The 26,365-nt window shown below is 32.8% G+C and overlaps 1 protein-coding gene across 1 annotated transcript in view; it reads right to left on the bottom strand.

Moving 5' to 3' along the window:
- The window catches only part of Ptr (patched domain-containing protein), a 50,476-nt gene that overhangs the window by 5,782 nt on the left and 18,329 nt on the right, over window positions 1–26,365 (bottom strand). Inside the window, exons 2-6 of the mRNA XM_077446790.1 lie at window positions 10,857–11,133; window positions 7,668–7,882; window positions 7,408–7,586; window positions 7,123–7,330; window positions 5,635–5,770 (exon numbers count right to left, since the gene is read on the bottom strand). Coding sequence (XP_077302916.1) covers window positions 5,635–5,770; window positions 7,123–7,330; window positions 7,408–7,586; window positions 7,668–7,882; window positions 10,857–11,133 — 1,015 coding nt within the window. The remainder of the gene's footprint in view (window positions 1–5,634; window positions 5,771–7,122; window positions 7,331–7,407; window positions 7,587–7,667; window positions 7,883–10,856; window positions 11,134–26,365) is intronic.

The following is a 26,365-nucleotide window of genomic DNA, read 5'->3' as shown; positions in this document are numbered from 1 at the left end:
AGCTATTATCGTCGACCAAAGACACAGAGACAAAATAAATTTCACCAATTCAAAGGTCGTCCTCGTGTCTCATCTGCGATTGTTTAAACTAGACATAATAGTATAGGTCTACCACGTGGAACAAATACATTATTCAATCACGAACCTAAATATAATTATGGGTTAAAATGTAACTGCAGTACGGCACCAAGTAGTACCTACATACATACATACATTGGATACTTCACGATACTCCAAAGTGGTGAAGGTGTCAAAATTGAACAGTGCAACCAGATTATTTTAATTAGACTTGTTTCGTCACGAAGTAAGACTGAAATGCTCGGAACGCGGCTTATTTATTGATGATACGAAAACTGTCATTGTTTCAATTGGTTCCACAACAGTATCTGGTTAGTGACCGCTCATTAGGAATTATAGTCAGGAAGCGACCAGTTACTGTGCGTCATGGCGGGCCTTATACGAATATTCAACGCAATGATTCGCCGATACAGACATTGTCTCTTGGTACATCATGCACTGAGGGGATATGGGGAAAATGGTGAACATGTGTAATGCGTTTTATTTGTTTGGCAATTTTGTGGAAAATCGTTTTGTTTATATATTTTTTTCAACAATACCAGATACACAACGATAGGCTTATCTCCAACCGGTGACAAATACTCAAACAATAATTGGGTCAAAGGCTAAAATACTCATACAAAATTCGGGTATAATATGAACTTTATCGGCTTGCGCAAACAGAAAAACCAACCTTGCAAAACCGACAGTTCTAGAAACAAATACATATGTATTCGACTGTATTCTAATAGTAGATATAAGAAAATTTCGAAGATTGTAGTGATACTGGTTAAAATTTGAAGGAAATATGTAGTTACACCAACTTGCAATATCTCGAGACTCGTTTTCTCAACTTTCCGTCTGCTCAAACAAGAGTTTGTATATTGTATACAAAGATGTTTTTTGTATACATGTATGTAATATCTTTAATATACGAGATATATTTTGATCATTCATAGAGTTTTAAGCTATTAACACACATTTAAAATATTTAAAAAAACGTTTAAAAATTATTTTTTTTTATAGTTAATGTTTATCTCTTAACCCTTTGAGTGCTCACGTCTTTTCTGTTGAAAGCCCGCCACGCTGAATATTTCGCCAACATTTCCAACTAGAATTATTTAGAAAACCAATACAAAGCGGGTATAAAAATTGTAGCTAATCCAAACGAACCCTATATAAGATTTCGAGTTTTGTAAAGGTGTATTTAGACTCTCGAATATATCTTGCAACAATATAAAATAAACAAAGGAAGTCTTTTAATGAATGTATTTTTCCAAAACTAGTTCGATCTTCTTCATTTTTTTTAAATGTAATGCTCACGACCTAAAATACTCAGCAGTTAGGGATTTCCATCGAGAAATTCTGCTATGGTTATAAATTCAGAAATTCCGGTGTAAACCAGTCTTTATAAACATTGAAACGGACTACACGACCCATGTTCAATGCATTTTTTTCAATGCTACCTGTAAAGGCTCACCGGGTAGCATTCTTGTTTATTTTTTACATACTCAAAAAACAACGCCTATCGGCGTATTTCAGGCTCATAGAACTGTTGGCAAAACGCCGATCGACGTTGGTCAGCATTCAAAGAGTTTAACGTTATACGTATTTCACTATGTAAAACATTTTCGTAAATGTTTTGTATATATACAAACCCGACGACGAAATACACCGAAAAAGTTGGGAAAACAAGTCTTGAGATATTGCAAGTTTGTGGAACGAGGTAGACCCGAGCAGGATACAAAGGGACTATGTGTCGTCATACCCGGTCCCTGTGTATCCTGCTCACGCACACTAAAGCAAGGCTGTGCGATAAAAATAGGGAGATTTCTAAGGCACGTCACTGGTACCACATTAATTTTTCCCTTAAAATTCCGACTAATATCAAATAAATGTATCAAAGAAAATGTTTTTTATTTAAAATATATGAATATGCAGAAAATTCAAATATAATTTTAGGATATGAACCCTTATAAAGCTTATTTATAAACTTCGATTACAAATATATTAATATAACTACACTAATACTATCTTGGTAATCTTAAACCGCGCCGATTAAACGTTTTACATTCGTAATGGACCAAGACTAATTTCCATGCTATCCAACAATGTCGATGCGGCTTGCCGCAAATTATGTCCAAAGTTGCCCAACATGAATGCATTTCACCGCATAATATTACGTAAAATGCAAGTTTATATAATTCACATGCACGTCGTCACTATGAAAATGCTAGTTACTGTTTGGAGACTGGTTTTCGGGGTGAAACGGTGATAATCTCGTTGTATGGTCATCGTCGTTGTGGCGTTTGATAAATTGATAGTTGACACTATTTAGTCGCAGAACGTAATACTAGATCAGAGGGTAAGTTCCGCTATTCGCTTTCTCGACCTCATTTTGTATAGGTATTTCATTAGCAAGTCACACAAAATCTAAAAGTTCCACGAATAAACACAAAATCAATCAATAAGTATATTAAAATATATTAAAAAGAAAATATACGATGGCGAAACAAGTAGCAGTCTAGGACAAAAAACTTGGCTGAAACTTCAAGTGGAAAAAAGGGCAATTCTAGACTTTCTTCATCTTGAAAACTTTTCCATAGATAAATTTGACTTCCACTTTTAGCTAAGTCAGAAAAAAGTGAAATTTTGTTTGGAAAATTTTTCAAAATAAAAAAATTGATGAAACAAAATTACGCTGTTGTGTTGTTTTGTAACAATTTAAATCAATTTATACTCTAAGTAGGAAAATTGACTCGTGCAGAAATAAAGATTCATATAAAAATACAGATACATAAACTGCACCAAAAGTAAATATTAATTCAAGTTAAATATTTATTTTGAATGAAATTTATAAAACAAATATGTATTAATTGATGCGAAAGAAATAATAATAACGGCGTTCCGACACCTTTTTCTCAGCATTTTTTACGTTCGAAAAAAATATTCCATATAATATATTATATTTTGAATATAATCGTTTCTAATAATAAATTTGAAATAGAGTTTCAGCATCTTTTTTTCAAAAAAAAAAGCCCTGATAATAATATTAATTACTATTTTATTCCATACGATAGGGAGAATAGTGCATTCCCCATCGCCCATATAAATAATATATAGAAATGGCAATAGAAAACAAATATTTTATATTCATACTTCAAATTTTCGTTCACTTTAAATGATAAGCAGTATTAAATAAATTTGAATAAGATTCTTAAATCAAAACTTTTGTTTTTTTTTTTTTTTTTACTTTAATTCAGTTGTTGACAATTTTTTAGACATACGTATTTGCGTAATATCAAAAATCCCAATATTCAAACTAAATCTGTTGATTTAATCGAATACACGTAAAGCTAATCAAAAAGAACCAATTTTGGAAAAAAGTGGATTGGTTCAAATTCAAGCACTATCAATTGCGCGGAAAATGAACAAACAAACGCTGGAGTCCTTCCCGGTCGACAATCAACCATTTTTAGATTTCACTAAATTAAGATCTGTATTGAAAAGAAATTTGAAAAACTATGATCTTAAAACTTCTCCATCTTCCAAAGTAAATATTTTTCCTTAATTTTTGTGTACACTGCGTTATTATTTATAATTAAGGTTTGATTATTGTGTTACAGAAAAAAAAACGAGTTCATTTCCATGATCCTCCAGTTTCTTCGACCGTCAGTGTTGAAAAATACATTGGTATCAAAACAACGAAATCTCCCCGGGTTAAACATAATTCTACAGTTAAAAGAAATCGTGTCGCCTTAACGAAATGTCTGATGGAAACAATACAAACGGCAGTCATCAATTCGCCACAAATTCTTGACACAGCTCAGAATTATTGTGTCCAGTCAAAAGCGCGCGGGATAAAATCGCACCGACGAAAGTGCGGCACCGTAAGCGCGCAGCGTCAATGCCGCGTGAGACTTAAGCGCGTCGGGCAAAACCCCGTAAGACAGAAGCGCACAACGACCAAAGCACTCAACGACAAAAGCGTGCAAGGTAAAAGGGTGCATCAGAAAAAGCGCGCAACGAAAAATTATCAATAGTAATGATGCGTTTTAAAATTTTAGTCGTAAAATTTGATTAATTTATGATTATGAAAAATAAAATATCTAATAATTTTTAAAATGTGTTTAAATAAATACTGTCGTCTTTTCGACGGTCATTTTATTATACAATATATTTTATTCAATTAATCCTGGACCAAAGTCACAAAATATTTCTGCAAACTGCCCTAAAAATAATAGTTTTAAATTTAAAAACCTATTCTCTTGTATTCTATTGTATTAATCTTGACATTTATAAAACAAATATGTATTAATTGATTCGAAAGAAATAATAATAATAATAATAACTTTTTTATTCCATACGATACGGAGATATTCCAGTCCACGTCGTCTATATAAATAATATATATGTATATAGAAATGCCAATAGATAGTATATAATTTCGAAAGAGACTTTGTATGTAAATATGTAATGTTGGTTGGGAATTTTTGGGAAAGTTTCTATAACGACATGGGGATGGGGGACGTGGGGCGCTGGGGGGCGGGGGACTTCGTAAATAAGTCAAAATCTCTATGACGAATTGATTTTTTTTCGATTCAAATAAATTTTATAAAAAAACAAATTAATATTTACTATTAGATTCGCCATGTTTAATCTGTTTATATTATAAATACTGAGCGAAGCCGGGCAAAACAACTAGTATTTAATATTTGTAGCTCAATTTTGTCCACTTTAAATAAATTTGAATTAAATACTTAAATCCAAACAGAAGTTTAAATCCGAAATATCACAAAACTAGACTTCTTTTATTTTGAAGTACTAATTTTCAAATCATTTTTGATCAAGTTTTGCCCGTTTGAATTTTACAATTGAATATAATATTTTGTTCTAAATAAAGAGATTCGACATGCGATGATAAAAAACGAGGGTCTGTATTTAGGACATGTGCCAAATTCATCAACAATCGTAAAAGGAATGTATAGAAATTCATTGACCTCATCTACATAATGATATTTTGTCATTCGTATTAGGATTGATATATGAATTGCATTAAAAATAATAAAAATCACTCACAATTAAATAAATATTACATTAGACCTTAGTACAAAAATGCATATAATATGTACATACGTATATGTTTTCAATTAAAATCATATTTTGCAGACTTTCATAAAATATTTTTCACAAAATGGCCTCAAACTCTGTCTCAAATGTCTCAGATGAATAATTCGATTCGCACAAAAGAAATAATAATAAAAAGCGATCCGTTTAATCCGATCGAGACGGTCCGCTAACGCGCTCGCCGATATGAAATATTGCACATTCGCATTAAATAACGCATTCGACTTGTGCAATGCATTTAACTTACGGGCGTTGCATCACTCGCTCACATTTCCACGTTTTAGAAGGAAATCGCGATGAAAAGCGAACGTAGCAGTACGTATTAGGTATATGAGTATGCAACGACACGCACGTTCGACGATGAGTATGCAAATGCAATATGCATTGTATCTACGGTGGATCGGCAAGGACGAGTGCATTTGCTATGTTGTTTTCAAAACGAAGACTTACCAATCATGAGGAAGGGAGCTGCCAGATTGATGCCGATGAAATCTACCCCCATGTAAATGACTACTCCAAAGGCGGAAGCTGTCGCCATCACTGCTGAAAAGTTACCCAGCAATCCCAGCCACGGTTTGGAACGGACCTGATCAATACATAAATTTAACATCAATAATAATATTTTTTTAGCCAGTTTTGTTACGAGAAGTCATTCCATTTACAAAGGCCCACAATCCATGAAAAAGATGATTGTGTTCTGACTGTTAGCCTTTGCTCACCTTGTCTAAGGAATGGGGGTGGTTCTATGTTGGAATTCATACAGTGAGTTGAATATAAGAAAGTTTCATTACAATAAACTTGTAATTATGGAAAATATACATCGTTGATGAATAAGTCTATGATTTGGATTAATGATTATATCATAAATCTTATTATATAATCATAAATCCAATGATTATATAATAAGATTATATTGAATATGAAGCAAATCAAAAGTCTAGTACTTATTAAAAGAAAACTTGTGATATTCATGTACATAGATGGAATTTATTCCATTGCTAAACTTGGTATTCTTGCTAATCTTATGAGTGAATATAATATATATGTATATATATGAAAACGGACACAATGTATGTATGTTTGTAAGTATGTATATATGTATGTATATGTATATATTTCATACATAATTCGAAACCGTGCATGACATATATGGTCAGACATTGCAAACATCGTATACAATACGATCAACAAACACCGAATACAATACGATCAATAACCATTTTTATACAACAATACGAATTTATACATTAAACATCCACAGAGACATCAATGGCGAGAAACCCGGTGAATCCTGAGATATAGCATCAAAACTCAAGATTTCGCGAGAGAAATTGGGAGGGAAAGCCAATTTTGCAGGAATTGTTTCAATGAAAATCAAAAAAATTGGCAAACTCTGATAAGAAACGACTGACCTGGTTACAAACCAAGGTCTGGCCAGCAGCACGCAGTGCGACTCGAACTCATAACCACACTGATCATAGTAAGATATGCTGACCACTAGTCCATGCTGCTGGTTGTACAGTATGTACATATGTGCGAGTGCATCAACAAGTATGCTGATTAAAAAAAAAATAATAATACCAGGAGTATACGCTGATGCATGGGGATGTCGCGTGACGACCGGTCGTGTCGAGGAGACGCGGGGAAAAGGGTTAGCGGAGAAGTGGGGGGGGGTCTGACATGTGCTTCTGATATTGAGCGAGTTGGAACGGGTGGCGTCAGCGTCAGATGCACTGCGCGGGAGCGTACCTACATACACACATCCACGAAGACACACTCACACATTCATTCATCACTTCGACGCGAGTGAACGGGGAGCGTTTTAATATGCGCGCGCGCCTACAAATTACCTTACACTATATTTATATATAACATGTATAACTTTATTTTAATTCGTGAAAAGGCCTTTGAAAATCGCCTTTTGTAATATAAACTCACCCAATCGGACATCATACATGTGATGATGGAAAAGAGGCACATAATGATGAAGGTGGTGCTGAAGAAAGGTACTACAGTTCTGGTGTTCTTTTCCAGTTCGTGATCGAGAGTTCTAGAAGCGAATCTGGCCACTGCTATATGCTTGAACATACCAGAATCTTCAGCATGTCCCATTGCATCCAAGAAGGCGTCTTCCCATGCAGCTCCCCTAAAATCAAAATAAATGATCAAAATCTCACAAACAAACAGACTGCATAAAAAATCTACACTTGAATGTGTTCATACTTGGCATCTTGTATTTTAGTATCAGCCGTAACGAAATAGACCAGCTGCAGCGAAGGTGTGCTGATGATGAAGTCATCTTCAACTACTGTACCTCCAAAATACACGGGAAAGACCAGAGTTTCCACAGTCACGGGATTGAACATGATTGGAAACGTTAAATTCAACGTCTTCTGTTCAACCTAAATTTTTAGAAAAAGTGTTAGTACTTACAGGTTTTTAATGGCAAATAAATGTTAATGTATTATACAATTTATTATTACCTCATCTATGATGTAATCTAAGTTGAGGATGTTGTTGCTGAAGCAATGGTCCATCCACATAGCGCAAATATCGCCATAGGAGTAGGTTTGATCTTCCCAGACTGCAGTTACATTTTGGACTATTTCATCGAGTATTCGCAGCTCTTTGAAAACTACAGCTCTCAGCATGTTATTGTCGCCATCTTTGGGTATGACTATCAAGCGTCCGAAACGTCCTGAACACAAAATACAAACAATATTATGTTACTAGTTAGATTGAATCAATACCAATGGACAAATGGTTGGTTAGCCATTATAATAATATACAAATATGCAAATATTGACCTGTAAATGTAATAACATTACCTTCAACTAAACCAATAAAAATATGACGAAAAACTGTCAAATCTACCATCTGCATCTAGCTAGATTATGTATGTATGTATGTATGTGTGTACGTATGTCTTAACTTTTATAAATTTGTGGCGCAACTAACAATTCCACATCTCGATGGTCTAGGTTCAATTATTGACCAATCGAATTATAACCGGATTCATGTGCATTAGAAATGATCTACTGACATTTTCAAGGTTTCCGAAAATATGTGATTAAACAGTTTCGTCACTATACAACAATATGACATCATATGTTTAATCAAATTTAAAACTTTGATTGCTTCATTGATAACTTTTGAACTACTCCAACTGTAAAATAAGATTATCTTACAGTGATGTCTGAAATATTCATAATAAACCCCTTTCAAAACAAACTAGAAATATGCACATTTGGTTACATACAACACATCAAATTATTAATATAAAATGAAGAAATGATTTTTTCGCACCTGATACGCAAGATCGTCATCGATCTGACAGGTGATTTAATCTATGAAAGTGTTGACTTTTTGAACCTTTCTAAATAAATTATTGTGTATATGGATTTGATCACATAAATTTGTCACTATTATTCTAAGAAACTCAATTAGTGATCCATTAAATGATAATTTCATACTCAATATGTCAAAAGAATTTTCAATGAATACATTATTATTATTAGCAACTTACAGTCTCCTATGTATGATAAGTCATTAAAATATTTATATAGGAAAAATATTAAATGCTTAATTAATTTGTCGATAAATTTGCTAAAATAAACAATTGTATGAAATTCACAATGTCAGATAATTAAAAAATAACATTGAAATTTTAATTAATACGACCGTGAGTGTTTTTGTTGCCTTGATTAATATTTGAAGTCAAAAACTAATCTATCTTTGTAAATATTACAACATACCAATTTTATTATGGTCATCACAAAAGGAGCTGAAATCAAATTGTCAGCAGCTGTGGTGTATTTGATATTGATTCGAGGCTGGTTTAATAACATAAACTGCATTACAGCTGTGCATAATGAGCACACGACTGCATCACTCTTTTATTGTAAACAAAGCGAACGCTCCCAGAGTTGCACTTTAGCACTTTATCAGCGAGCTTGCGATAAAACCGCATAAAAATCATCCCCCACGCTATTCCAACGTGTGTTTGCGTAATTTTTAACTACATTCGTTTACATATTATTTGTCGTAGTATCTCGAAATTTGTACCATGACCCGATGCGAACTGCTAGATCCGTGGTCTATTTTATTTTGATATTATTTGGATGATAAAATTAAATCTGCACAGTTTGTCAAAATTTTTTGATCTTTTCCTAAATAAAATTAAAAAAAAAATGTTTGTATAATATATTCTTAGATTTGTATGTACATATGTACATCAATGGTTGCCACGCGGGCTATATAACGACGTAGTTTATATTTTGGGCGTGAACCCTTTTTTTCGACTAATAAAAGACGAATATTAGCCAAAAAATTGATATTGTTCTTGCATATTTTGAATAGAAATATGTAACTGCAATGAATACTTATGGTATATTAGTACCTGTTATGCCCGTTCATTGAGATAATATTTGTATGAAATTACTGTTAACTAAACATTTTTTTCTGCAAGCAAGACATTATTAGCAAGGATTTTCATTTTATTTCAAAATAATACTCTCAAAGGAGCCGAATATTTTAAAACAGGAAATAATGTTTATTACGGACAGACGGACCAATGTCGTTAAATGTATACATATGTATATATGTTACACCGAATCCATGAAATTGTCTATTACAAGCATTCGGCAAGAGAATTGCCGAATGCGTGAAAAATGCAAGCACGTTGCCCAGTTCACGGATTCCGTAAATTCTTTGCCGAATGCGTGAACTGGACAGCGTGTTATATTATAACCAAGTGTCAAAGTGACAGCTGAATAAGGATGTTTAATTTACATATTATTATGTATAATATGACTACATACATATTTTTCACCGTTAAAATATTGATCAAAATGTATAAAAATGGCATTAATTTATGTATAAGTCATATGAGATGATCGAAACATATGCATGTAGTCATATTATACATAATAATATGTAAATTCAACTAAATTAAACACCCTCATTCAGCTGTCACTTTGACATTTGTCCACGCTGTCCAGTTCTAAAAAACAACACCGGAGCGCTGCTGTCTATTTGCCGACTCCATGCTTTGAGCAGACAAATTCTTGCCGAATACACGCATTCGCCAAATAATTTGCCAAATCCGTGAACTGGGCAACGTGCTTGCATTTTTCACGCATTCGGCGTGAAAAATGCCTTGCCGAATGCGTGTAATAGACAATTTCACGGATTCGGTGTAACATACATATACCTAAGTGCAAACTTAAATGCAAAAGTAGGTATGTATGTATACCTCCTTGACAAAGAAAAAAAGGAATCGACAGAATCTTAGAAATCTTAAATATTTAGCACGAAAATACTTACATTCTTATTGATTTATTTTATTACAATACATACTACTTGTTTATTTATTTTATTGTGATTTATTTTATTATAATACATATCATATTATGTATTAAAAACCCCTGTCCACTGCATATATAGATAAATAATGGGCCAATAGGATAATACTGGACAAATGAACTACGCCCGAAAAAAGCCCGCGTGGCAACCACTGATGTACATATAATCCATACATACATATGTGCATAGTATCCTTAATTGATTTTTTGTTGTTGATAAAAGTGAATTTATTGTATATACAGCAGTTGCTTATATTCTGAGTTCTGAACCTTGGCAAAATATTAATTTAGGTTGAATATGCTAATCACCTGGTCTTGTAATCCTCCCCACGTTAAACCTGTGTGTGTAGTTGACTTTGAAAAACTCTTCAACGATGTTCCTCTCAGTTTTACCCTCGCCGTAGATCGGCGAGAACAGATACTCCGGATCGATTTCATACTTGATCTGCTGATATCCAGTGATGCAAAGAAGAGAAAGAAGCACTGGAACTATTAAGAAGTAGCCTGGATGCCTGCCTACAATCAAGCCTAACTTGAAAAAGGAGCGATTCAACAAGTTGTCCACGCAGGTTATGCCGCAAGTCATCTGCAAAAAGAAATAAAAATAAAAAATTTAGTATTTACATATGTAATTTACATACATATACAATATATTGTAAAATTGAGTCGTAGAGAAGTACAAATCGTAAAGAGGCCATAGAGGTCATTTCGACTGCGATTATGCCCGTAAAGGTCATTGATCGAAGCCGGCAAAATTAGATTTATTTGTCAACCTAAGAATCTTAAATAAAAATGGAATTTTCCTAATCTGTCTTAGTATGTAACCTCTCGCTCGTGAATATTATAAATTTGTGATACGATATAATTATTTTCTCAATTATGAAAATACCTTCGATTATAAACCCATGACCGAAGGCATTAAGGGGTAAAAATGGCGCATTAAAAAAAATCCGATTTAATTTTTGGGTCAACCACTAATGACGTGCGCTGTCGTTGTCACTTTTTTGCAACTTTTTCAGCTCGCAAATGACCAAGAGCAGGGTTCGGTCCGAACTCGAGACACATCGAGACGAGATGACGATGGAAAAACTTCGAGAAAGAGAAATTGCGATCTAGAAACTACGCAATCTCACGAGAATTTAACCGTATTCCATAATTACGTGTGACATAACAAACCTAACCGCGTATCGCACAATATTTATAAGCGTGCCACAAATCGAGTTTTACAATGAGATTCAGACTGAGACGGCTAAATTCCATTTCATCCGGTACATGATATCAAATTTATGTACTGTAAATTCAGCTAATTCCGAATTTTCCGCTATGTATACCTACTTTTCCCAAATAGATTACCTGCTATTTCTCAAAAGTTTATATATTTTAGTAAAACTTTTCCACAAAGCATATATTCCTCATAATATGGCAATAGGAATAATAATTATTTATATAATCTATTAGTGAATTAAATATGTATATGATAAAGTGTGACAGCTTGTAATATAAAGTTTATATGAGATTATGCAGAAAGTAGAAGTTAAGTAGGGAGGGCGAAAAGATGTATTTGATTTGAATTTCGATGATTTCATTAATTATTAAATTCCTCTAGAGTTATGTCGGCGACATTTGCTTATGTACTTTAACGACAACAAACCCCGTATTTCGAAAAAATATCAAAGAGATCGGAAAAGTGGGAGTGGTTCAAAATCAGTTCACAAATCAATGAAACGCAGTCAGTGAAACTAATAAAAAGCTTGTAAAAATGCAATATTCCTATTGATCAGCTCCAATGTTCTGGCCAATATGAATCAAGATCCAGAGTTTGCCTACTGCCAAGTTACATGAAATTTGATTTTCATGTGTACATACGTGTGTACATCAGTAATCGACTATTATCTTTTGGAACTGCCAATCCTACATATGTATGTATGTATGTGCTCTGACTGTTTCTACATAAAAGATTACTTATATAATATTGGTTAAAATTCTAAAATATTTTACATTGTATCTACATATACATATGTATGTACTTAAAAATACATACTTATGCAGAATGGCGTGTAATTATAAGTTTGTGAGGAATTTACTTCGGCGACAAAAAAAGGTTATTTTTTGTGGTTTATAATACTAGTGTAATCAATCCATTTAAGATCCAACCGTAAAAAACAATTTTGACCGTAAGCCATCTCATAATGGAGCATCAATTTTAATATCGTTAGCATCTTTTTTTGTTTCTCCGTCAAATATCCGCTAAAAAAATTGCGTTAAAGAGGCTGAAGAGAAAAATATTGCTAACGCAGGGTCACGGTATAAATTTTTGATGTGTTTTCGCAAATTATCAATAATGAATCGTGAGCTCCAGGAAACGCAATAACTAGGATATTATAGTAAATGAAAGGCTCTTGAACAGTTTTCTAAGAGATCGAGGACCTGGATGAGAAAAATACATTTTATAAACTGCATTATTTTTAGAACATTTTTGAAATGTTCCGTGATCGAGATTTTAGTGACGTGCTCAAAATTGCTTTTTGCGGAATAATCACCGAACCACAATATACATATATGCATGGTATTATACCTATACATCAGTGGCGTGCCATGACTTTTAAAACAGAGGACTAGGTATGGGCAAAAAATATATTTTTAATATTTGTACTAACAGAAATATCCCAAGTAGCCTACCTTTCTTAATAACACATTGATTGTCTTCAAACAACTTAATCTTCTGAATGATCGAGAATGCAACATTCCAAAGACCTCGTTATTTGTCTCCGCACGATTTGTTCTGAGGGAATCGTTTCGCGAACCGAGTCATTTGTCATATTTGTATTCAAAAAGTTATGTATAAATATTTTTATTTATTTTATTTTTTATTTTAGCAAAAAAAATAGTTTAGAATGATGTTTAATAGACATAAATCACAATATTCTTAGTAAAAATTCCATAAACGCTTGAAGAGACGAGTAAATCAATGTTTTATCTTGGATGGAACACCCATACATAATAATTCTCCTGTACCGCGAAGGGAAAATAATTGAGACGGCGAGTCCGTACAAGCGAACGCCGCGGCCGACCATACCATGACAATCCACTATCACCACCACTACCTCAATTAGGACCGATTCCAGTGTCTGAACTTCGCTAATCTGATTGAGAAATATCAATATGGACAACAATTTGAATGTATTGTAATCAAATTGTTGAAATTCTTCATTTTTAGGTGAAAGGTTTTAGGGGACTAGCCCAGTCCTTATAGTCCAATGACGACACGCCACTGCTATACACAGTTCAGTTCCGCGGCGGATATTACGCTCGGAGATAGTGTTGTGTGACGGGGGCCATGAGTATTAAAATTATTCAAGAAAAATTCAAATTTAATAATTAATTGCATGTAGACAACAAGTACACGACTTGAAGTGATTAGTATTCGTATGGCATTTCGACACTGAAATTACTGTAGATTTATATTAAAAAAAAATGATTACGAAAAAGTGTGTATTTATTTTGAAATCGATCGAATAGAAAAATCTTAATGACTCTGTTGCCTCACAGTGGCATTTTAAGTGCAATTTTGGTAAACGAGTGGAAGAAATTAGGGAAATGACCTTGAGCTTCAGAAAATTACCTAAGATATTACATAGTAAAATGGTCATATTGTGCAACAACATAATGATAACTTCGAATTGATGCTTCAAATTCTGACTTCTAAGCAAAACTTTACAATCGACGCCTACTTGAAATACTATTGACCGATGCGACTAAAAATCGTAAATTACATGGAAGCAAAATTTTCAAGGCCGTCGTCAAGGTCAATTTATGTTTTTTTTTTAATGAGACGAATCAAATTAATACAAGACGTACGAAATATTAGACTTACATTTTCATTTTTCGCTTCAAAAATAAGCCGAGTAGGGCGTTTTACAACTACATTAATGCCGATAAGAACATTCTCAATCCGAAGGCAATCTGGTAGTGTCGCAGAAAAGAAAAGAGACTTAGCAATTGATAGAGAATGAGGTCATTACAGAACTTGCCGTACATCATGGTAAGTGGACTGCCTAATCAAAGGTGACTGATTATATAGTGACGGTGAAGGTCGATTAAAGCCTCCACTAAGATGCAAAACAACCAAAAATGTTCAATTGGAGTTCTTTGAATTTAGAGCACTTCCTGTATTTGCGAAGGTTCGCTCAGAGTTGAATGATTCCAGATATCGTCATAAACTTGGAACTCGCAGTTGGCTGAAGGTGCAAGATACCCCCCTCCACCCCATTTATGTTAAATTGGTTTTATTGTGATCATTGTGGCGAAATAGTGTGACATGCAATGTTATAATGGTACAAAATTTTCAATAAATAAATATTTTTTTAATCATTTTAATGGTGTATATACATATACATATACATACAGATGTATATATATATTGTATATAAAATTTTTAACTTTATTTTCATTACATTAAAATTACAATTATTGTAACAGTTTCGTCTGTTTATTTCACAAAGAGTAGTTGCTTAATTTGATATTTTAAATGTAATTGAACGTACATATAATTTTTACATGCACTTCGACAAAAATAAGAATATTTCTTGCGAAATACGTCATAACGTATGAATTTTGTAATTGGGGCGGTCATTATAACCCCATGGCGAAAATTAGATCAAATAAGAATGCGTAATATTGAATAATTAGTTGCAGATTGTTTACAGAAAAGTATCTAGTTGATATTTAGTACGACAACCCCATGTGAAGGTCTACAAAACAAGTTTCACAAAGGTGTACAGTAGCGGTCGCGTTGTGAACTCGTGCAGAACCATAAAACATAGATACTTTTTGATGTGTACAAGTAATTGATCTCGTCTGTTGTTTATTTGCCTACCCAAAATCGTAAAGACAGAGAGCCCAATCTTATATAGAACTACATAGGTTGTAAAAAGGTTTGGAAGATATAATACATACATGGTAAATTAGACTCAAGCCTGATCGTGAATAATACTTAAATTGTTCAGGATTCAAATAAATCAGTTTACTAGAAAATCACCTGACAACATTACACCCGATTAATCGTGACCAGTTGAAGATTTTAATCCGATTTTATGTTTTCCTCTAGGATTGGTCCTGGTATTGGAGACAAACTGTCACCCCATGTGTACTAGTTGAAAATGTCCTATTTTCGTCCTATGTCCACTTTACTTCTAAAAATATTTCATTACTAATTGAAATCGATTTACATACATGTATGTGTATATTATAGTTACATATATATATAGATACATACATATCTCCATAAGTATTTATGAAAAAATGTTTTATTATTTCAATTTTATTACGCAAAGACAAAAAACCAATTAAGCTGAGAGGTAGTTCAAAAATTATGTCACCCTAATGGAGGAATGGGTTCAGATATAATATGACGATTTTGTGAGGTCATAGACTCAGTTGTTTCTGATAATATAATATTGAACTCGATCATTTTTATCGCTAGTACGAATGGATAGGTGGAGAAACTTCTATTATGGAGAAGCCGCGATTGAGAATAAAAATGTTCAGTGTTTTTCGCAATTAAAATTTTATGAAAGAGAATTGGAATATTATAATCGTCGGTTGCGAAAATTGCAAAATGCGAAAAAAATACATCAAAAAGTAGCTTTTACATAGTCAAGTAACGAGCAAAAAACTAATGTATAAATAAGTTCTTGCGTAAACCATCAATTCGGGTTGGATGAATCGAGGGAGTTTCTCAATTAAAACTTCTTAAGCACACAATGAGTAATCGTTTTATTAATTTCAATGCATACAGAATACGCTACTGAAAACGATTATGTTAGGACCAAATCATTTTGACAGCTGAGGTAACGATGTTTTTGAAATGGAATCACAAGGACGCTGATGCGATTTATTAATGTCAGCAGCCGAAGATTTACTCACAATCACTTATAATGCTTAAAAACTACTATGATAAACGACTATAAAACTCATAAATTTTGAATGTTTGATAAAGTTGAACTTACCCGACTTGACAGTTATTCGGTACTTGGTTAGTGCACGTAACGCAACTTTCATCGTCCATATCCGAATCTACTTATTTTTTAAAGAGCACAATTTCCGCACCATTAATAAGTGTGCCATTTTTTCTCAAAATTATCATAGTGTTTCGTCATTGCACGATTTCTGTTTTTTTTCTGGCAATGCAAAAAAGGTTATTGCACACGGAGTGGAGTGCACAATGTGTAAGAGAGGTACATACGAGTATGTATGTATGTACATACACATAATCTTATAAATACAATTAATATGATTTGAAAATATTTATTTTATTTCAAATTATGATAATGCTAGCGTTTGACGTAGACATACTGTACTATCTTGTTTTGAATTTTTCATTAAATAAACATTGATATTATGCAATTTATAAATAAATAATCTTTAATGAACTAAATATGTATACATCAATTATCCAAATAATTAATAAATGTCATCTAGATAGAGACTGGCAAAGGATAATAAGTGATAATAAATAAATAATGTGATTACTTTGAATTGAAAGTGATATTAATTAGTGATTACATCAACATTTTGGTATACATATGTATATGTAAATATAAACAACGATCAAAATATTATTGAACAGATAAATTAGTGAAATCACTATTCAATGGATTTAATGCATACATTTTAAATAAATCTTAATGGGAGTATAAAGGATACCTAAAAAACGATTATCTTTGTATACTGCGTAAATAATTGGAGAGTTAGGGTGTAGTATACAACTAAAAGTTTTATTGAAATGAAATTTTTCAAATACCGTACGATTAACACAACAAAACAATTCACGCAAATTTACAAGAATTTAATTTTTTAACATTTGAATAATTTTGGAAAACCTGTTTACATACTTCCTTTATTTTCGCAAGTAATTACATATTTTAAAGTGTAATTAATGTAGCATTACAAAAACTCATCCATATTTATTTGTGAAATCTCAATGTCATGGTTTTTGTATAATTTGCAAAAAACTCTACATACAATAAAATAAAATCAATTTATAAAACAATGGGGAACTTGGCTTTTTATAACCTTTGCAAGGCTAACCATTATATGTTTATCTTTTGATATATCATCTTCAAAGTCAGACTGAAATTTTTATCCATACTTACACATATACATACATATGTATGTATAGCTATTGGATAATAAAAGTCAGCTAGAAAAATAAATAAAAAGCGCAAACACTGACAACACATTGTTTTACGCTCGATAACTTTGAATTTCTCAAAATGGTCGATCGTTGCTTCATCGACGGGTGTATTATTTAATAATTGCGCATTTTTTCCATCGTACTTGTATTGAAATTGCAACATGAAGGCGCATGTAGGGAATTTTATTTACTGACCGGTAGCTCTTCCGGTAATGGCCGAGTTTCCTTTTGCGTTACGATTGCGCCTACTTACATATGTATGTATGTACATACATACATAGCTAACTATTTTGAATTAGAGTTCAATTTACAAAAAAATTCAAACCACCCTGAAGGTAAGATGATATTTAAATAAACCTCTTGTTCTACAGTATTATGCACATACATGTACATATATATGAAATATAATATAATGTCAACATTTTAATTTTTGATTGACATTGACACCATCACCTATGAACATATGTATGTACTACATATACATATACGTACATATTTCATCAAATTTTTAAATTTGTATCAATTTATTTCACGCATATACATATTTACGAAATTGATTTTATATGTACATACATATGTTATATAGTTTAATCTTTCAAACTAATAAATGAAGATTGCAGATTTAAAAAATTCGGATGTGACCAACCCATGACTTTATATGAATTTGAGGAATATAAGAAGGTCACAAAACAAAACTCGATATTGAACCGTACAGACACATTCACACATACGACATTATAAAATACTAATAGCTATAACAGTAGTGGCGACAACATTTTTGACCTTTCTAAGAGAAAAAAATCCCACTTCCGGTTTATAAAATTTAATATTTTTTTTTATTTTCATCACATTAATACAAGAATTACTCATTTTTTTCGTGAAGATCACACATGTTTAAGGGGTCGAAAAAAATAGTGGAAGAAAAATCGAACAAGACTGCCACTTCCGGTTGACGGGTGCTTACCAAATTTTATACATATCTTGGTATTAAGCTTAAACTGATAGATATGAAATTTCAGTTCAATAAACTAAAAGGTTTCCGAGTAAAATATAAAGAACCTCGACTCTCTAGAGTAAAAGTACTACTACTGGTTCAGATAAAAATATTAGGTTATAAAATTTATAATTTCTATTACATGTGAAAAAATTTCAGTTCGATTCAGTTAGCGGTTTGGGAGATAATTGAATTCAAAAACCTAAAAAAAAGGGACAACTATAAAAGGAGGTACCATTTCCGGTCAACTTAAAAATTTGAAAAAAAATTACGTCGTGTCCATAAAAATTTCAGTAACCAATACTAAGTTTCAGTTCGATAGAACTAACGGTGTTCAAAAAATCCCCAAAATACACAGACACACAAACATTTTTTCTAGATCATTAAAACGTGATCAGTGATCGATTCTGAGTTAGAATCAGTCAAAATCTCGAGTTCGAATTTTCGCATGATCACAAAACTTCATCTATTGTTACTATGTACGTACATAGATAAATTAAAAATATAAAATTTTAATACTCATACATATGTGTGTACATAAATAAATATTATACATATTATGTAAATTTCACATGTACTCGTACATAAACTATAACTAAATCCAGGGCTTTTTTTGGAAAAAAAGGAGCCGGAACTCACTTCTTGTCAAGTTTTTATTGGAAAAGATTATATTCAAATTATATTATATGGTATATTCGTTTGAAACATAAAAAATGCAGAGACAAAAAGCTGCTGGAACGCCGTTCCATCGCGTTAAATGAGAAAAAAAGCCCTGCCTATACCTATGTATGTACATACATATATGCATATATAGTAATCTGTATGTCTGTATATACATACATATATTACATTAAAAATATTTTTTCGCAACATTCTTTTCCAACGAGATTGTTGGAATTATAAAAGTGCTACATGTATGTATAAGTACATATATATTCATAGATAAGTATTTAATTTATTGAAAAAAAATTCCATTACATACATACGTAATTAATCGCTACTGCGTGAAACGATACGCATTTTCACTTTTTTTTTTAATTGAAAAAAATGTTAATTTCGAAAGCGATTTGTATGATTATAACACGCACTGAGAACCGTTTATAAAATTTTCCAGGAGTTCACTGGATCAATGTCCAATCAGCTTAATTATGCGCCATCACTATCAATTCTAGATTAAGCTCTCAAGTATATGTAGTACGTACAATATATACCTACATAGTATTTACATACATACATAATTTATTTATAGTTTTAGACCATTATGACGTTACAGGAAGAACAATGGCATTCATAAAAATAAAAGAAAAATATGATAAAAAATAATTACACATTATTATCTGATATGTACATATGTATGTATATCATCGTATATAATAATAGCCTAATGCGTGCCCACGTACTGCGCGTGTGCTGCGTTTGAATGTCGTTAACATGCTCCGTCTCTCTTTCTCCCCTTGGAATCGTATATCGTGGAAAGAGACGCGGCGTATCACTTCGATCACATGATCGGCCGACAAAAACAAAATATTTTTTTCAATTAAACTTTAAACTATTGATAAATTATAAATCTCGTTGATTCGAATTGCGATTTCACAATTATGTGCACAACGGATTATTGCACAAATTGCGATCGCGCGAACGACAATCGTTGCTACAAAAATCGCGAATACGGAAATCTGGCACTCTGGATTTATGGAGTTTTTGGGTGCTAGATGTTCCGTGATCGACATTTTAGTGACGCACGTGAGATCGCCTTTTGCGGAATAATCACCGGAACCATTATAATATATCATAGTCAGTTTTTCCCTCCAATTCATTTTTGTTCTTCTAATTACGTATGTACATACGTATGTATGTAGTACATATGTAAATGACACAGCCATTGCGTATTTCAGGAAGGGAAATGTGTTCTTCCAACGTATGTAAGCCATTTTTCTACATATGTATTTCGAAACAACGATGAATTATGTAAATTGCACTGATTACTTTTCTTGTAGCGATATTAAAGTGTATTTGATTTCTGCACTAGGAAACGTTGGATACTGGTTGCGAACCTGAAATATCGAACCTGAAATGGCGAAAGTTTTCTACCCCGTTAATTTGAACACGTGCTCCGATACACTATGATTCAAAGCTATCACACATATCGTTGATTATTAAATTGTTTTACATACGCACTTTTCTTTACATAGTCATCATCACAAACAGGCAATACGATTCAATGGATTTTGCGCCGTTGAATGCGGCTTAGAAATCACATTTAAAGAGATTTTATTGAATACAGACAGAAATACTGTCAAAAAAAAAGCTGATTGTCATAGCGTTCATATGCATATCATATACGAACGTATCTTAATTACTTAGGTAGGTAAGTATCTTACTTATTAGTACGATATCTGCTACTATTTTTTTTTATTTATTCAATTAATCTTGTACACTCGTATCATGTATGTAGTCTATTTACATATGTATGTATTTCATATATAGTAAAGTTAAGTATAAACGATTTCTTAAATCAAATTCGCATGTACCTACCCATAAATCAGCATGCCAATCAATTTTTAACTGAGCTTTATGTATGTATTAAAATTCGTTTTTTAAACACGAAATCCACATATAATGAGAACAATGGTTTTATAATCACGGTAATGTTTGGCACGAGATGCATTCTTGTCATTTGGCACGATTTGTTACGCACACTTACGCCGTTCATATGTAAGATTTTAGTTGTTTGGGTATTACTTTGCCAACGTCACACATAGTAAAATAAATTTTTACTTTCACAAAAATTACCCATTATTCTATCTTATGTACCTATATATAAAGTTGAATCGTCGATAGAAATCCACATACATAGAGTCGTTGAAGCACTTCTGAATACAAACTCGTCGACCAATTCTTATATTATATGCCCAAATTGAATATATGTATGTATGTATAGAGAAAGTTCGCTTAATAGGTCTGCATACGTTGACAAAAATGTATATCGAAAGAAACCCTTCCAAATTTTGCATATTTTTTACAAATTTCTAATTGAAAAAAAGTTGGGAAGCATCCATTTACGTCAGTCTGGATTAAGCGATTAAGAATCATACGGATTAGCCACAATGTCTTTCATACGCAATCGCCGTTGGCATTCGGCGAATAACCTCTATGAACATTTTACGCGATAAGAATAACAATGAATGTAGTTAAAAAGCAGAAATGCAAAGCAAATCTAAAATTTGATAGTTTTGCAAAGAGCGTGAAAATTTGAAATTTTGAGCTTTCGCCATATTTCGGAAAAATCCTTGAAAATTGCCGAAATTTCAATTGACCATATCTGAAATTTCTGCAAACAAATATGAATTGAATGTAGAAAAATAAACACCTTGAGTTGACACAGATAATAATTCTTTGTTTTTGTATGTAATTTAATACATAATTTAAATGATCTTACGTACAGGTATATACGTATGGATGGATGTATGTTGTATATTGGAGGAAGTTTCACAAATATTTATTTATCATAATATTATTAAATTGTGAAAATTTACCGTTAAAATGTGAAAGCAAATCCAGATCTCGTTATTAAACCGCCTCAATTATACATAGTACGTGCATATGTACCAGCGTTTAATAATAAAATTGCTATTTATGATAAGTTATCTCTGAGATATCTCTCGTTGAATTATTTATAAATAAATGAAACTCGTCAAAATGTGAATTCAAAATACCATAAGAAAAAAAGTGAAAATTTCTTAATTTAATTTTTAATTTTATGAAATTATCAGAGAGCACTTTTGCAATATATTTTTCAAAGTTGTTTCAATTAATTTTTATGAATAAATTTAATTCAAACCGTAATTTCTATCTCCATACGTACATAAATTTTCAGAACCAGTATTGAAATATTTTACAAATTACCATCTACATACACTCTCCAACATCTTGAATGAACTGGAATTTCGAGAAATTGACCTCGTCGTTCCATAAACAAATCTACACCAACGCATTCATGACCTTAAATTTGATTTTTTTTCAGAAGTCGAGGTCAGGGACAAAGCGCAAATCTCTGTAATCATATAACGGAAATCGTTATATGCATACAAATCCAGTATCATATGATTAATGTGGTTCAAAATTCATACAAATTTATTTGACACTAAAATGTAAATATGTAATCCTTAGCCTGCTTAGAATCATCGTAGGTCAGCACTGTTTGAATTAGTGTTTCTTTGAATCTACTACATACATACGTAAATGGTATTTTGAATTCTTTTAACAACAACGTCAATTTGAATAGCGGATTTGTTCCGAGATCAAATTGTCGTTTGGTGTTCGAGAGCAAAAATTTTTTATAACAACATTCATTCGTGTCAAGTCCCGCTATCATCGAGTTCAAATTCTGAATCAGAAGTAATCAAACTATTTCTATTTGCAAATTGCTGTAATTTTATTTAAAATACACTTCAAGCTATCAATTATGCATTTGATATATGCGCATAATAATTTATCAATAATCAAGGTCGAAACGATTGCAATTAACACATTCGCTATCATCAGAATAGGTGTGTTGAAATCATCTAACCCTTCGATACAAATGTCTAATTTTATATGTACATATTATAAAATGTATTTCTATTACAAGCCTAATACGCTTTATCAGTCCAGAATTTTCTACTTGGAAAGGTTGAACACGGATGGTCAACGATGAGAGTTCAGCTCGGAAAATAATTTGTAGGTCAAGCGGTCGCTACACACCCAACTACCTGTTTCTGGTTTGAGCAGACCATTGTACCTGATCGGATCTTCACACATTAAGAATAAATAACTCATCGCCGGCATACGTAACGGTACACGAATAACATACACACAATCATGCAAGGATGTAACGATATACAGAACAAATTATGTACTTTATCCGATACCCAAGTCACGCGTGTTAATTATCCCGATTCGTAGATATATGCGTCACTGACGTTAAAATCGCACCAAGTGATCTTTTAATGGACGTGGAATATTTAATTGGTTTTCTGGCTCAGCTTAACTACGGATCTATATAATTGTGAGATCTTGCTATATCGAATGCCTCTTTTCATATGTACATAGTTGGGGTTAGCAGTTGGTTTAATAAAATATATGTGAATTCAAAAAGTTAAAATTCCAAAACAAATGATGCAAGGCATTTCATTTCGATTAGGCATTTGCTTTTTTTTTCATATATACATATTATAGTTTTATATATGTAGGTACTTTATATAGTTTTTTAAGTAGCCTTAAAAACCTCATCAATATTTTAAAAATTAAAAAAAAACTGAATGTTGCCGGGTATTTTAATAAAGAAGCAATATTATGTATCAAAGAAAATAGCAAAATTTAAAACATCAATGATTTTAAATAAAAACAAACGAATAGTGTCAATTTTGATATTCTTTCTACTAGAGAAGACGTGTAAATTTAATTATTAGAAAATAGATAGGTAGATATATGTATATTATCTTCTTCTTCTTCTTATGCCAAATCTCTATTCGGACGTAGGCGAATACCAGTTGCGTAACTACCTTGACTTGGGGGTATGCGGTGCATGCGAATACTTAGGGCCGGGCCGCACCGTGCAACTTTGTCGGCCGACTTGTTGCGCGACACGAAAAAATGTATGAAAATGTGTGTGACAAACAAGTTGACGAGTGCGGCATGTCCCATCTACCTGCATGCATTGGTCTGGTCGCCCTCAACCAAGTTGTTCGCGAGTAGAGCGGTGCGGCCCGGCCCTTAGGGTCGGGACAGAGAAATGTTATTTTTAAATGTTAGTTTCTCTGGGTCGGGAGGGCCTTCGGGAGGATCTCCAAATACTAATACATGTATTAAAAATAAATAAATAAGAAATATATAGGAAAATCAATTCACCCTAATTGAAAACATTTTATTTATTTCATTTAAAAAAGGGGGGGCCCTTTGGTAAATTTTGCATGCGGGACAAAATTATAGTTAATCAACTGGCGACTACCGTGGGCAAATATTGTTTGTAGCCTGTGCGAATTCTGCCCTAAGGGTAAGGGCCAGGCCGCACCGTGCGACTTGCGAGCGACTTGGTTGAGGGCGACCAGATGCATGCAGGTAGATGGGACATGCCACACCTGTCAACTTGTTTGTCGCACACATTTCCATACATTTTTTCGTGTCGCGCAACTAGTCGACCGACAAAGTTGCACGGTGCGGCCCGGCCCTTACATGAGCAAACCAAATCAATTTATTTTTCGAGTCCGAGTCCCATCGATGACTTCCGATGTTCTGATGCCAAGAGAGCCTCTTTCTTCCAAGTCACCGTTTCCCCTCTATTATTATTTGTTAAAGGCGAAACTTGAGGCTATTGTGAGATATATTGTTTCAAATTCAAAGTTAAATATGTAATAAACTTATTTAAACAAATCTCAAATCAAAATATTACTTAGTCTTTGAGTCATTCAAGTTCAAATAGTGTTGAAAGTCCCAAGCACTCCAACAAATTAAAAATAAATTTATCCACTTAAATAACACTTTTAATGTTTAAAATTGATATGAAAGCGCTTGAAATTAAATTAAAAAAAATTTCACTTGCTCAAATCTATAATAAATTGGATATAAATGCACGGAATTTTGTCTGAGAGTGCGAGCGAGACGCCGACATACGCTTTCCCCGCGCGTTAGAGAGGGACAGCAATATAAACAACGACCAACGAGTCGCGAATTACCGAATAAATCACTCGCTAATCCATCAGCAGCAGACCGACAATCCGCATCGACGTGATTTAGATTAGAATTCGTTAGTGTGATTACACCAATTCAATTTTCCATTTCTTTCTCTTTTTAAAATGATATTAACATTGTTTTCATATGGCGCCTATATGCTGAACGAGGCAGTGGGTCAATTCGCACGCTTCGGACCGGAATTTAAAAAGAATAACTAGTAAAAAAGAAGAACAGTCTCGTATGTGGGACACTAGCCTCCCCATTGTTCAAGTGGAACTTTCGTTCGGGTGATCTAACATTCATTCATTAATTTCGCTCGTAGGCGCATTTCGGATGCAAACATTGACACCGATAATAGCGGGCGTATTGTATTGTGTCGTGGTTTTGCATTGTAAATTTTTGCGGCTTTCGTAATGCACCGAAGCGTCTACAATCGACATCTTTGTTTTGGACAGATTCGCCTGAACATTTGACCCTTGGAATGCAAAAGAGGCTTCAAAAGAATATTTATTTTGGAGGATGAAATTTGATCCCTCAAAGTCATTGAAGGTGTAATTTTTTATGCTTAAATTATGACTATTATTAGGTGATGTTTTTATGCTTAAACTATGATTGACCTGTCCAATGAAAGTAAAAGTGTTAAATTTCAGACAACCTTCACGAATTCGATACGATTTCTTTCTCCTGTAATCATCGCACAATTCCGGTCTACAGATCATCATTATGAAATTCTTATTGAAATTATTTTCTGTAAGTATGTGTGTGCGGTTTCTTATAGCACTGCTCCAAATTCGGAACAAAGTTGGTCAATTATAAAATTATTTGGTCGTCGACATTTCATCGTCGTGCATCTTTTTTCCGGTCTTTTCATTTTACCACAACAATTCCGAGAAAAGATCCGGATTCCGTCTTTGTTTT

Source organism: Arctopsyche grandis, chromosome 3, assembly GCF_051622035.1.
Source record: "Arctopsyche grandis isolate Sample6627 chromosome 3, ASM5162203v2, whole genome shotgun sequence".
NCBI classification, from domain to species: Eukaryota; Metazoa; Arthropoda; class Insecta; order Trichoptera; family Hydropsychidae; genus Arctopsyche; species Arctopsyche grandis.
Note: the sequence above shows the minus strand (reverse complement) of the source record. Positions and strands in the feature narration are given on the sequence as shown.